The 12,492-nt window shown below is 39.7% G+C and overlaps 1 protein-coding gene across 1 annotated transcript; it reads left to right on the top strand.

Annotated features, from left to right (window-relative positions):
- The first annotated feature begins 571 nt into the window (after positions 1–571).
- LOC310957701 (noelin-3-like) lies at positions 572–11,834 on the top strand. Its single transcript, XM_083928391.1, has 6 exons — positions 572–969; positions 4,008–4,151; positions 5,384–5,539; positions 6,221–6,440; positions 9,087–9,193; positions 10,232–11,834. Exons 1-6 carry the CDS (start codon positions 901–903, stop codon positions 10,907–10,909), a joined length of 1,374 nt encoding a protein of 457 aa, XP_083784517.1. The 5' UTR covers positions 572–900; the 3' UTR covers positions 10,910–11,834.
- The last annotated feature ends 658 nt before the right edge of the window (positions 11,835–12,492 follow it).

Here is a 12,492-nt window from a genome sequence, read left to right as displayed (position 1 = left end):
ATGAATGGGTTCCCATATCATACCACACCAGTAGGCCTGGAGGGGAACTTGACAGTGTTTTGGGATCATTGTGGTGAACTGAACCTTTACTCTCACACATTTTCACTAAAGTACTGACAGATAATATTCAGTGCCATATGAAAGTAAATTGCCTTTTTTTTTTTTTTTTTTTTCGCGTGCTGCTGTCATAGCATCCTCTCACTTATTATCTCACAGTTTGACTCCTTATTTGATGTACCATTTCATATAATTGTATATGTTTCTTTTCTTGGCATGAATGGGTTTCCATATCGTACCATACCAGTAGGCCTGGAGGGAAACTTGACAGTGTTTTGGCATCATTTTGGTGAACTGCACCTTTACTTTCACACATTTTCACGAAAGTACTGACGGATAATATCCAGTGCCATATGAAAGTAAATTGCCTTTTTTTTTTTTTTTTTTTCGCGTGCTGCTGTCATAGCATCCTCTCGCGCTCCTTCTCTCTGCGCGTGCACTCGGGGAACAAAAACGCAGCATCTCGCGCCTCCGTCCCGTTTTCTGGTGAATACTGCCAGCTGCAACTTTTGTCGCTGCACAGCTGCCGGTGGATCCATTAAAAGTCGAGAGAGGCAGCTGTATGATGTCATATCCGTGAACAAGGGTCCCTGTAACGTTAACGAAGCGGGGTTTTTTTTCCGCTGCGTGCGTACCCACAAACTTTTTCCCCTCTCTTGCAGACAGAAACCGGGTTTCTCCCCGCTGCCCCCATGGCAGCGTAACGGGGACGCTGGAAGCCATGTTTGCTACCAGCGCGTAGTGGACGAGGACGCGCGAGCCCACGGGCAGAAACTTGCGTGAAATTGTTGTTCCCTGTCGCGGGAGTGGGTGGAGGAGGGAGACATTGTAGCAGCCGACAGAATGTGGACGCTGTCGGTGGTCCTGAACCCGCTGCTGTTCCTGCTGCTGTTCGGATACTGCCCTTCAGTGGTGAGTTCACCGTCTTCACGTTACTCTTTAAAAAAAACCATAGAAAGGATATAAAAAATAGGAAAATAGGATAAACTTCAACAGCGTGCCATGTTACGTCCTTGTTTTAAAGTTCAGTTATTGGGGACGTCTTTAATTAGGGTGGAGCATTGCAAAAATGGTAAGTGGATACTGGTGAGTCATTTCAGTTAGCGGGCGTTTTTGCATGTGGCTGCTTCTTCTTTTGCTGTAGTCACTATAGCCCGCACACACATTTCAGCGTTGGCAGTGTTTAACACGGACATGCCAGCAATGTTTGGAGAAAGATCATGTGAAATAATAAAGACTGACTTTAAAGTGGTGGCAGAGGAAGAGGCACCCTCACAGCACTCATGTTTATTGCCTACATCCACCACGCAGCACTGCTATTGATCCTGGAGTATTGCCAGGCATATAACTCACTTTTAAGGGAGAGTTCAATCATTGTGAATAAATGAATTAAAAACATATTGCCTCTGTGAAGTCTATCCCATCCCTCCAATGCAGAAAAATGCTGCACATAACATCTTACAGGCATGTTCCCTCTCTCAGTCTTACTTTACCGTGAATGAGTGATTTATTCTGGATGCCGAAATGTTTTCTTACTCATGCTTCTTTATTTTTTGAAATGTGATGTCTCATAGAGAAATGTGTCCTGTCCGTTTGAGCTTTGCGGAATTGGAATGCATCTGGGAGCGTTATCCCAAATTAGGAAGAGCAGCTTGCAGATCACCAAGCCATTTGGATGAGAACAATGGTCGATTAGGTTCATGCCACCCATGCAGAGTACAATCCCCTTGCCAGTGTCTTGATTGCAAAGCAGTGTCCTCAGATACTATATCACCTTGCCATGATTGATAGTGATGTGCAGAATTAATGTTTCCCGTTTGTTCACAAAAACAGGAAATGTTTACAGGATGCTCAAAACTGAATAGAGATCTGTCAGAAAAGTCTGAAGGAACGGCAAAAACAAAAGAGGAACCAGCTGTCTGAATTATTTAACAAATTATTTGTGGAGACTTGGAGAGTGCATCTGGCTTGGCTGAGCTACAGATTCATTTTAATATGAGAAAATGTGAGAGCGAGAAGAGGGAAAGGACGTGCGTCACTCAAGAGACGGAGGAGAAAGACCGTTTTAACAGTGAAACAGGATTCTTTTAAGGAGCCTTTCAAAGTAAGAAAAAGAAGAGCTGAGGGTGTTCACTCCATTCAGCTACGATGCCATAAGAGAGGAAGATTCCAGCTACACTCATGGTGCACCAAGCCATCCAGTATCTCCTACACATGACCTCAGTACAATATACAGTGTTTCATCATGTAATGCGGTTCAGAGTTGGCACATCATGTCAAAAATCCGATTGTCACGGTGAGTTTATGATACCGTTGTCATGGCTTTAATCTGACGATCATAAAGGGACCAACTTCACATCAGGGCATCAGTACAATAAGTTTTAATTCGTAAATCACAAACTTTACCAACAACCAATAAGGGGGGGGGGGGGCAAAGATCAGGGCTGCAGTGCTTAAGGAATACCTGAAACTATTTTCTTTGAATCTGATGAGAGTTGTGCTTGTAGAAAAATGAAAGTTCAAGAGATTTATTGCAGAAGGTATCGTTTTATTTTATTTTTTGACTTCAAGATTAAAAAATGAAAAGAAGATGGGGCAGAGTGCCAAAAAATAAAATGGTAATAAAACAGCATAACACAAATGCCTGCATTGCAAATGAAGTCTCCAAGGTTTGAACAGCCATTCCATTCTTACAACAGGACAAACGATTCCTAGACTTTACCGTCAAAAGTCTCTCAGGTGGGTTTAAATGATGAGTCAAAGTCTAAGCTTTCTCATCAATGCAATGTTTTGTCTGCTCGCGCGGGGTGTGTGTGTGTGTGTGTGTGTGTGTGTGTGTGTGTGTGTGTGTGTGTGTGTGTGTGTGTGTGTGTGTGTGTGTGTGTGTGTGTGTGTGTGTGTGTGTGTGTGTGTGTGTGTGTGTGTGTGTGTGTGTGTGTGTGTGTGTGTGTGTGTGTGTGTGTGTGTGTGTGTGTGGGGGGGGGGGGGGGGGGTCATGATCTTCCATGGCTTATTCCACACACTCTTTAAACTGTTCTGACTGACAGGTGAAGATGACTGGGAAAAGGAAAATGATGCATGCACAATGAAAACGGGGCACTTCTCTTTTGTGTTCATGAGCTTCAAAGGCTGGCTGATTCCACATGTTATTCTCCAGCCACATTGAGTTTTAGAATGTAAACCTAAGTCCAAACAATGGTTGGTTGTCTGCCAAAGACACTGGTAGTGCAGACACATTTACCGTCCGCAGTCAAAAGGTTGCCAGCTTTTGGCTGTAGGCTTGTGTTAATTTCCCAGGCTGACAATGAACAGAGGTATTGTTCAAATACCGATGCCATTTATGTGTCTGATAGCTTTCAACTTTTCCAACACTTGAGGACACTTTGATCAATATTTGGAGCGAGACATTTTTTTTTACTGTGTACACTCTGACGTTAGTGGATGGTGCTGCATTAAAATATGCTGCATTGGCTTATGCTGCATCACTTTATGTTCTTAAAGCTTTATACTCTGGTGCTGTGGAGCATGTTGGATGTAATAAAGAGTGGGAAAAGCTCCCACAAATCAGGTTTATCTGCATCTCCCAGCAGGACTTTCAGTTTAGGCTAAGTGAGGAGGAATAGAGGAATTTTCATACTTGGGTTATTCATCAGGACCAGAATACTGTATTTTTAAGGAGGAAATTCATTGTAGGCCATATATTGTGGAATATCTTAAAGTAAAAGCAATGCCAGACTTTTTTTTTATAAGTCAGGGGAATTGGTTGTTGTTAAAGCTTTGGGTGCATATGGCAGAACAATGGAAGTCCCATGAGGGAAAAAATAAGAAAACATAACAGCTGTGTGCCGCAATTTCATGATGATATCATTGGTGCTGAATCTAGTCAGTGTATCTGCCTCTAGATGTGTTTGCTATATATCTACAACTGTGCTGCGTTTTTCTGTATGCAGACCATCAGGCCAAAGGAAGGGTGGCAGGTGTACAGCTCAGCTCAAGATGCAGATGGGCGTTGTGTCTGCACAGTGGTGGCACCTGAACAGAATCTGTGCTCCAGAGATGCCAAAGGCAGACAGCTCCGCCAGCTCCTGGAGAAGGTTTGTGCACACAGCCACACACAACAACACACAGACTCTCTAAACACACAAGTTTACTGTAAGCATCCAGCACATTCACATAGATATAGCACATTGATTTCTATCGTTATTCATGCTTCTTTGTTGCCCTAATCCTCTGAGAGATTGCACCAGCAACGTCCGTAACCCTATTTTCCACCTCTGCATATATTACATGGATGACATCAGCTGAATGGCTGCAATAGAAGATGAGAATGCTTTCCATCCTACCTTAACAGAACTGGAGTATTGCTGTTTTGTTTTTTTGGCAACAGATCATTCAAGGATAATGCTATGGTTTTGATTGTCATTATTATTTGATTAGGAAGATTATATCTGTCAGGAAAGAAAACTGCCTTTCAAGAGTTTTTATCATTCTTTCACCATGAGTATGGATTTTAAAGTGATGTAGCTCTGAATTCAACAGCCAACTTTGTGAATTGAATAAGAAACATGACTTTTTATACCAAATTACACCCCCCCTTGACAATAGCAATTTAATTCATTATCTACAAACAAACAGCACAGCACCAAGGTCACTTTTCTAAATAAGTGTGCCATATTAGGAAACATTTCTCTAGCCTGCATTTTAATGTTGTATTCCAAAGGGTGTTCTCTGTCATTCAGCGGGGCCTTTGCCACTAATGTACTAAGCTGCCTCTGGGCTTCAGTGAGGCCATTTCAGGATCCCTCTACCAGAGCCAGAAAAGTATGCAGAACACAATGTGCGAATGTTGTGCCACTTTGCTAGTGATGTGCTCCAGTACTGTCCATTAGAGTCAAAGGCAGAAGAGAGAAAGGACCACATCTCTTCTTCTTCACATGCCCCATAAACCTAGTGTGCTTTTGTTAAACCAGAGAGACACAGTAATGTTTACGTGTCAAATATCAACTCTTAATTGTGATATCAAAACTAGCAGGTTCAATAGTTTATTCACGACAATAAACAACACAATTTGCATTAAATTATAACCGCTAAAGTGAAATATAAACATGTATAAACATGAGCAAGAATGCAGCCATGTAACCATTGTGTGTCCATGTAATAACACATGGCTCAATTCAGTTCACACGCAGATGGGTAAAAGATGTTGGAGGTCAAAATGTTGATTTGTTCCTTGGGAAGTTAGAGCATGGCACTGAACAGCTGAGGACATTTTCATCCCACACTGGACGGAAAAATCAATGCTGCACTGTTCCATTCTTTTCAAAAGGTGCAGAACATGACACAGTCAATCGAGATGCTGAACCTGCGGACGCAGAGGGACTTTCAGTATATCATGAGGATGGAGAGCCAGATCAAAGGGCTGCGGTCAAAGTTTCGACAGATCGAATCGGACAGGAAGACACTCGTAAACAAGAACTTTCAGGTATGATTTGGTTTGATCTGGATTGGATTTTGGATTGGATTGTGTAAAAAACATCACAGGAGAGATTGTGAAATGACCTCCTCTAAAGATATCTGAGAAGCATGTAAATAGACAAACCTATTGATCGTATTGATCTAGTCACAAATAAAGTGACTCGATCAATACGAGACTACCACTTCCAAACACAAAATTGCCTTAAAAGCTAGACAAGCTTTATAAGAAACTTCTGACTTGAAATCCTAAAAAACATCCTAAAACTCTTTTTTTATGCTATTTTGTAGGTTACTTAAACTCTACTACATTTGGAAGAAAGGGTATAAATATTAGAAATATTTGACTTTGTACTTCACTACAATATATTTGCAGTTACTTTACAGACTCATGTTATTAATATAAAGTACAAATGTATGTACGTAATGAATCATTATGGATTAATCGTACACATTAATGCATCAATAATCATAATCATGAGATGCCATTATTCGAGTTGAAAAAAATTTGACAGGATAATATGCTTCTGTTTACTTGAATCATATGTTCTGGCGTAGTTAAAGATGCCGAACCTTATAACATAAAACTCCCCTGAAACAACTGCATTGGTAACGAAGCTAACTGTCTTTCCCGATTGAGAGATTTGCGAAGACAGGTATTTTTGCAGTGGTGTGTCCTTGGTGTTTTCAGGACCTAAAGGGAAAGATGGAGTCCCTGCAGCCACTGATCCCTGTATTGGAGCAATACAAGACAGACGCCAAGCTCATCTCCCAGTTCAAAGAGGAGATCAAGAACCTGTCTGGCGTATTGATGGGCATCCAGGAGGAAATGGGAGCTTATGACTATGAGGAGCTGCAACAGAGGGTCCTAAACCTGGAAAATCGTCTCCGCAACTGCATGAGCAAACTCAGTAAGTCCATAAAAGCAGACTCAGGAATGGTGACTCCAGATTATCCGAGGGTCCATAGACACATTTCTTGCAGCTATCAGCAGATTGGCATTTTAGATACAGAGCAGGGAATAGTAGGACTGCTACTGAAGACAGAGATAATGTTAAGAAAATCTCAAAGAACATTTTCAAAGAGGTAAAACGTGGTAGTAGCATGAAGCTTTGTACTCTGGCTGCTAATTGTGATAAAATGCAATTTACTTTATTTTTTAAGCTATTTGTTTTTTGTTTTTTGTTTGTTTTTATACCCTTCTGGGTTCTTCCTTGCCATTTTCAGTTTGGCGTTCAAAAGCTCTTCTGGTGGTTCTTTTGCCACCCAGTTATGTGTAAGTCATCTAATTCTGCCTCCAGAGCAGCTTTGCCTCTAATAAAGGTTTGCATAACTAAAGTCCAATTTGCCAATTTCCTTGTTATCAACTTTGATGGAGCATATCAAAGTGCCAATGTGAATAGCTAATATGTTTCAGTTCAGTTTATTTTCAGGCATTTCAGACAAAGACATTTCATGACAAACACAAAAAATAAATGTATAAGGTCTGAAAAAAGGGAATAGGCAGAAGCTAAGCTTATAACGCCTACCCTTTAAATACATAAACTTAGGTCGCTGCTACACACAGGTCAAAAAGAAAATGTCTGATAATTAATTTATTCCTGCTATCAGGATACACAATCAACATGTGTTTGAATAATGTTCCTCTTGAGAACAGTTTTATAAAAAATTAATGTTCTGCAATCTTTTAAATCTACGGCAAAATCATTCCAAACATTCACTCCAACAACAGAAATACAATGCATTTTTGCATTTGTTCTAACAATGGGCTTTTTTAGCACGTCTTGCCCTCTCAGCAGTTAGGTACTTTCCCTTTCCTGAAACAGGTTCTGAATCAGAATGGGGAGTTGATTATTCATTATTTCAAACAGAAATTGTGCCGTTCGAAAGTAAACCAAGTCCTTCAATTTCAAGGCTTTTTTTTCGGATGAAAAGTGTATTTGTGTGTTCCCTATATCCAGCTTTATTCATAAGTGGCATTGCCCTTTTTTGGATCAAACTGACTGGTTTGGTGTTAGTTTGGTATGTGTTTCCCCACACCTCCAGACCATAGGTCATGTAGGGGAGCACCAACAATACAATACATATAATGTTTTATCATTTAAAAATGATTTAACCTTTCTTACTTAATGACTGCTAATGATTTGCAAACTTTTGCCTCTATATAATTTATGTGATTTTTCCAACTTACCTTTTTTTGCAATATTATTCCTAAAAACTAAATTTCATTTACTTGTTCAATCTCTGTATCATTTCCACATTGATTGGACGATTTGCAAATATTATAAATTTAGTTTTCTTTAAGTTCAGAGTTAATTTATTTGAGTCGAACCAATGCTTCAATATTTTCAATTCATTTTCTACAGCTTCAAATGATGCCTTTAAATCTCTACCACAACAGAATATATGTTAATGCTAACGGGATGTGGCTGGAAATCTGCCTGAGCTCGAGATGATTATTAAACTATTCATTGTGCATATAGCTTTGATTGATTAGGTAAAACAGCAGTTAAATACTTAATAGGGAACTTGCTTGAGTACAAGTGCCTGGCAAGATTAATGAAGTGCAGCTACTTCAAATAATAAACCATGTGGGATAAATAGTCAGCCAGCTCTGACACAGAAGAAGAGGTTTTACTAGTTGTTGTACTGGTTTTTCTGGTAATCGTTTAATTTCTATAGTAGCAGAGAAAAGCTCTAAAAGTTTCCCGCTAAGAGTGTCCTCTTAAAACCTTTTCACAAAGCTCCTGGGAACTTTTAAGCTAATGCATGATGTCCTGTTTCGTGAATGTGGTTGATCGCCTTGGGTCTAGAGCTGTTATAGGCTATAGGCTAATATAGGCTAAGTGTCACTGATGAAAAAAAGACTAATAAAGGTTACTGACTCGTCACGTATATGTGCAGCTAATCGTCAGCCCCTTACATGTCTGGCAGCTCGTAAACAATTAACAAATATCAATGTAAGATGCCTCGTAATTATCAGACAACAGTAACCATGACTGATAGTGACAGGTGCAAACAAAAACCAAACAGCTTTTATTTCTTTCCCAACTTGTGCATGAAAGGAAGGACACTATTTGAGGAAAATTCAGTCGGGATAAGGTCAAAAGCCAAAAAAAGAAGCGTAGGGAAAGAAATATGCCTGGAAATAAATGCAGCTTTCTTACCATCATAAAGGTTTCTTAAATGTTGACGTGATTGCAAAGATTTCCGGCAGCAGCCATTTTAGGATTGTTTGGGATTTGCTCTGAGAGGAGTCCTCTTCTTTGCTACTTATAACAGATCCAAAATGTTTTGTGAAATACTCTTAAACCAAAAATTTAGGAGTCCTTAATTCAGGACTTACTTTCTTAAGAGTTACTACAAAATCAGCAAGTTAGGAGCTACTTTAGGCCTTAAGATGTACAGAGCTACAACTTTTTTTGTTTATCCCTTCACCACAGATTGAAGCGATGCTTGGAGATTTCTTCCGGTATTACCATCATAATATTGTCTGTAGTTTTCTCCTGTGGAGGATGTGCAGTTTGTGACCAGAGCTGTGTGTGATGTGTTCACAGCATGCGGTAAGCTAATGAAGATCACTGGGCCACTGACTGTGAAAACTTCAGGGACCAGATTTGGAGCCTGGATGACCGACCCACAGGCATCTCCCAAAAACAACAGGGTGAGCTGAGTTGATGTTCTTTGCCGTATGTTGCGACCCTTTGAAGCATCGCGCAGCGGTTTAATAATTCACATACAACTGCTTCCCTCCTGTTGTTCAGGGAGGAGAGACGTTGAATTGCAATACAATACTCACTAAACTTTTTTGTACACTTAACTGCTGTGATCAAATATAAACCTTTTTGTTGCTCGCTTGATATTTTGGACATTCTATTGAATGAATGTGAAAACACATTTTATTCCCTTTTGGCACAGGGCCTTCATCAGCATTTACATACACCACAAGATGGCTGAGGCCTTGTCAGGCATCCAGTGAGCACTAAAGGATGCTTTTGAAGGATGCTGCACCTTCAGGACAGAGATTTACAAATAAATACACAATACACAAACTGGATTGAAACCACCACACAAACAGTCACAGAATAGAGAAATTAGGAGAGGAGGTTTAATGTAAAAAAAACAACTTTTGTTTTAAAATCACATATTACATTGTGTGTATCCTTGAGGCTTTAACTAACATGTTAATGCATTTCCATCCACATATGCATTTGCATTTTTTAAAGTCAGTTTTTCCTTAAAAATAATAAAGACCTCAGATGCTAGTTAGTAGGGCATGGCATTGCATACATTATGCCTCACTAAGTAAAGTCCTTTAACATAACTATTCTCTTTGCTTTGAACATTTTTAATGATTTGCGTCACCTGCCTTTTTGTACGCAAACACATACACATAAAAACAGATACAAACAGACACATACATCAAAACATTGTTCCAAAGCACCAGTTGACTAGTGGTCAAAAACTCCACTGCAGATCTTAAATCGGTTAGTAAATAAGTTCATTAAAAACCTACTAGATACATTTAATAAAAATTACAGAACTATATTTTACTAAATACCTAAACAAACTCAAATTCTAAAATCCTTATTCTGAGATTATGTGAGTGACTGAGTACTATTAGTGTTTCTTGTACATTTACAGGTGGCACTGTTTCTTATAAGTTATCATAGGAACGCTGTCTGTATTTGTTTGTCTTCAGGTCTGGTACATGGACAGCTACACCAACAACAAGATAGTAAAAGAGTATAAATCCATCGCTGATTTTGTGGCAGGAGTCGAGTCCAGAACCTACAACCTGCCTTTCAAATGGGCTGGAACCGACCACGTGGTGTACAACGGCTCTCTGTACTACAACAAGATGCAGAGCAACATTATAGTGAGGTACAGCTTTGAGACGGGCCGCGTGGTCACCCAGAGGGCTCTCGAGTCAGCCGGATTCCATAATGTCTACCCTTACACCTGGGGAGGCTTCTCTGACATCGACCTGATGGCGGACGAGCTGGGCCTGTGGGCCGTGTACGCTACCAACCAGAACGCTGGGAACATCGTCATCAGTCAGCTGAACCCGGACACGCTGCAGATCCTCAACACATGGAACACGGAGTACTCAAAGAGGAATGCAGGCGAGTCTTTTATGATCTGTGGGACGCTCTACATCACTAACTCCCACCTGACCGGCGCCAAGGTGTACTATGCTTACTCCACTAAAACCTCCACATATGAGTATACAGACATTCCCTTTCATAACCAGTACTTCCACATGTCTATGTTGGACTACAACGCCAGGGACCGCACCCTCTATGGCTGGAACAACGGCCACCAGGTCCTGTTTAATGTTACTCTTTTCCACATCATTAAAACTGACGACGACTCTTAAGCACAGGAAAATACTGTACACACGAAAGAAACAATTTAAACATGTAGGGGTTGTGTCTGAATGTTTCAATTCATTTTATTTATTTATTTATTTATTTATTTATTTATTTATGCCATTTCTCTGATTAGTTTGGGGCATTTTATACAAATGCATTTACCAACATCTTGCTATTTGTCTTTATATGAAGAAATTCTCGCTTTGGGAACGTGACCCTTTCTCATTTGTGGAATAACTGCAGGTCACACATTGTCAATTTAATAATGGCACTTGTACTTTTAGAAACACTAACCAATTAAATTTCTGTAATTTCTACGGTTCCTGTCTCTCTCCAAAATGAAAGCTTTTTCCAAAAGGAAATCTTCATATTTATATAATGGTTCTCTCATTAAATATTGCATTTATTCATGCCCCCTAATTCATCCATATTCTTCGTTTTGTTACCATTCTTTCCTTGTCAATTATTCATCATCATCATCATCTGCTAATTTATTCCGGCCTTTCACTGCCTCCATTTAGCCTTCAATTTATCTTTGTTCTTTCCTTTTTATTTGCACTTGACCTTGTATGAGACAATGAGAAATGTGGTGAACCATTATGCACCTGTATAGTTACTGTACTTGGCTTTTGTGTATGAAGATTCTCAGTCGTCCAGGTCATAGGATATCTTAAGTAAAAAGTCAGAGTACTTCAGAAAAAAACAGCTAATCTGGTTGTCTTTAACTTTACACTTTGAGATATGAGCTTCTTTTTTTTGTAACAATCAGCAACAGTTTGTAGGCCTTATTCAGTGCAGTACGTTCGACTCTCGTGCATGAATGTTGGCTATCCTGACAGCATTTTTACTGTGACTGTATATCTGTGTATTTTTATCTGCACAGCCCATTCTCCTGCTCTCTAGCTATCTCCATGGTAAAGATCCATTTATACAGACAGCAGTGGATAACTTGAATAAGCATTCATTTGTGTAAATAAGAAGTTATACATAACCAAAATAAAAGTATTGTTTTCATTAAGTCACTGTTGTGTGCATTTGTGATCTCAGGATGACAGCTCGGTAAAATGTGTTCAAGTGGCTTTTCTGCAACCAAAAAGAAATGCTTCAAACAGGAAGTAACGCTGCACTATAATTCTATGTGACCTCACTTTAACTCATAGTCCTGAGTGCATCAATGTTTTTCTGCCAAAAATGTTATTTCATTGTCCTCCAAAAGGACAAAGTGGCAGGTTTTCTCCCATTCCCCTCACTTATTTACTTATTTCACAGTGCTGTAACTCTTTGTCAGAGCTTTTATTACATTAGGCGACATTCTGCTGGTTACTTTCTGTCATTGGTGGAAGAAGTACTCAGATATTTTACTGAAGTAAAAAGGTGGAAATACTCACCACCAAGCACCAATTGGCTTCTTCCTTTGAGATTGACTTTGGTAATCAACTTGAATGGACTTCACTATGAGTGGAGCTGGTACAGGGGCCAGTTGGTAAGTCTTTCAAAACACTCTTTCAAGATACTCCGGGTTCACTAACTACGTTGTTGGTGCTTCTAATTATGTGCTTCTTTTTATTTAGGAACTCTTCTTATGCTA

This window comes from Echiichthys vipera (genome assembly GCF_963691815.1).
Source record: "Echiichthys vipera genome assembly, chromosome: 15".
Classification (NCBI taxonomy): Eukaryota; Metazoa; Chordata; class Actinopteri; order Perciformes; family Trachinidae; genus Echiichthys; species Echiichthys vipera.
The sequence above is the reverse complement of the archived record's forward strand: the minus strand, read 5'-3'. Positions and strand labels throughout refer to the sequence as shown.